Source organism: Empidonax traillii, unplaced genomic scaffold, assembly GCF_003031625.1.
Source record: "Empidonax traillii isolate 1590-97213 ecotype Southwest subspecies unplaced genomic scaffold, ASM303162v1 scaffold2740:size34933, whole genome shotgun sequence".
Classification (NCBI taxonomy): Eukaryota; Metazoa; Chordata; class Aves; order Passeriformes; family Tyrannidae; genus Empidonax; species Empidonax traillii.
In genome coordinates, this window is record NW_020957933.1 from 1 (window position 1) to 1992 (window position 1992).

Genomic DNA, 1992 nt, shown 5'->3' on the forward strand with positions numbered 1-1992 from the left:
CTGGGCTGTTTTTAGGGGTTTCTGAGCTGGTTTTGGGGGGTTTTGGGGTCTCTGGGCTGTTTTTAGGGGTTTTTGGGGTCTCTGGGCTGTTTTGGGGGGTTTTTAGGGTCGCTCTGGGCTGTTTTCAGGGGTTTTGGGGGTCTCTGGGCTGGTTTTTTGGGTGTTTCGGGGTCTCACCACACTCCTTGAGGGGCTCATCGCTCCAGTCCCGGCAGTCCCTGCGCCTGTCACAGACCCGGCCCCCCGGAATGCACTCCCCGGAGCGGCACCGGAACCCCTGGGGGGGCTCACAGGGGGGGGCTGGGGGGGGGGGGGGGGGGGGAGGGGTCAGACCCGGCACAGCCCCCCCAGAGCGGCCACAGAAACACCCCAGAACCCCCCGAAAAAAACAGAACATCCCCCTAAAAGAACACCCCCCAAAAAAGAACCCTCCCGAAAAAGAACACCCCACGAGGCCCCCCCGAGCCCACCCGAGCCCCCCCGAGCCCTCCCAGCCCCCCCGGGCCCCCCTACCCTCGGGACACTCGTCCTCGTCGTCGCCGTCCCTGCAGTCGAAGGTGCCGTCACAAACCCTCCCCCCGGGGATGCAGCGCCTGTCGCGACAGCGGAACTGCCCGGGGGGGCACGGGGGGGGCGAGGCTGAGGGGGGGGGACACGAGGGGGGAGGGTCAGGGGGGTCGCCGACACCCCCCCCCAGGACAGCTCAGCACCCCCTCCAGTCCAGCCCAGTCCCTCCCCACCACCCCCCCTCCCCACGACCTGTCGCGACAGTGGGGGGGTCCCGTCACCCCCTCCCAGCCCCCCCCCCCCAATCCCGGTCCCATCCCAGTCCCTCCCATTCCCCCCCCGGGTTCCCCCCCCCGCACCCACCACAGCCCTCCTCGTCGGAGCTGTCGCGACAGTCGGGGGTCCCGTCGCACCTCCACGCTCCGTGCACGCACTCGCCGGAGCCGCAGGGGAACTGCAGGGGGGGGCAGGGCCGGGGGGCGCGGGGGGTCCCGCACTGCTCGGGCCCCTCGTCGTCCCCGTCGCGACAGTCGCGATCGCCGTCGCAGAGCCACAGGCGGGGCACGCAGGAGCCCCCGCGGCAGCGGAAGGTGCGGGGGGGGCAGGGAGGGGGCGAGGGGGTCGCGGGGCAGCCCAGCTCGTCCGCCCCGTCGCGACAGTCGCGCTCCCCATCGCAGGCGAACGATCGCGACAGGCACGAGCCGTCCCCGCAGCGCAGCTGGTCCGGGGGGCACGTGGGGGGGGGCGCTGGGGGGGGGGACACGGCTCTGTCAGAGACCCCCTCCGGGACCCCCGAAACACCCCCTGAGAGCCCCCAAACCCCCCCGGGACCCCCAAACCCCCCCGGGACCCCCAACACACCCAGCGACCCCAAACACACCCCCTGAGAGCCCCCAAATCTGTCAGGGACCCCCAAACCTCCCCGGGACCCCCCAGAGCCCCCCAAGGACTCTCAACCCCCCCCCCCTTCCCCAGGGACCCCCAACTTTCCCCCAGGACTCGGGAGGGCCCCGGGGGGAATCGGTCCCTTCCAGGGGGGATTTGGGGGGGGGGGGAGAAGGTGCCAGGGGTCCCATTTGGGGGTCCCGGTTCCCATTTCGGGGTTTTTTGTCCCATTTCGGGTTTTTTTGTCCCATTTCGGGTTTTTTTGCCCCATTTCGGGGGTCGCGGCCCCGCCCCTCGCGCCGCGCTCCCATTGGCTGCGGGAGGCCCCGCCCCCGCGGGTGGCCAGTCCCGGCTCGGCCAATGGGAGGCGCGTCCGCCGCGGGGAGGGGCGGGGCCCGCGCGCTGATTGGTCCAGCCCGGGGCTGAGGGGGCGGGGCCGCCCCGCCCGAGGGGCGGGAGGAGACACGTGGGGGGGGAGACACGTGGGGGGCACCCCGGGGGGGACACGGGGGGTCCTGGAGGGTCCCGGGGGGGACACGGGGGGACAAGAGGGGCCCTGGGGGCACCAGGAGGGACACGGGGGGTCCCGGGGGCACCGTT

General features: G+C 72.5%; 1 protein-coding gene across 1 annotated transcript in view; it reads right to left on the reverse strand.

The window, feature by feature from the left end:
* Nucleotides 1-177: 177 nt before the first annotated feature.
* Nucleotides 178-1992, reverse strand: part of LOC114072188 (transcription activator BRG1-like) — a gene marked incomplete at both ends in the record, with an annotated part of 34633 nt that continues 32818 nt past the window's right edge. Inside the window, 3 exons of the mRNA XM_027910109.1 lie at nt 178-300; nt 514-639; nt 871-1254. Of these exons, the coding sequence (XP_027765910.1) occupies nt 178-300; nt 514-639; nt 871-1254 (633 nt within the window). The remainder of the gene's footprint in view (nt 301-513; nt 640-870; nt 1255-1992) is intronic.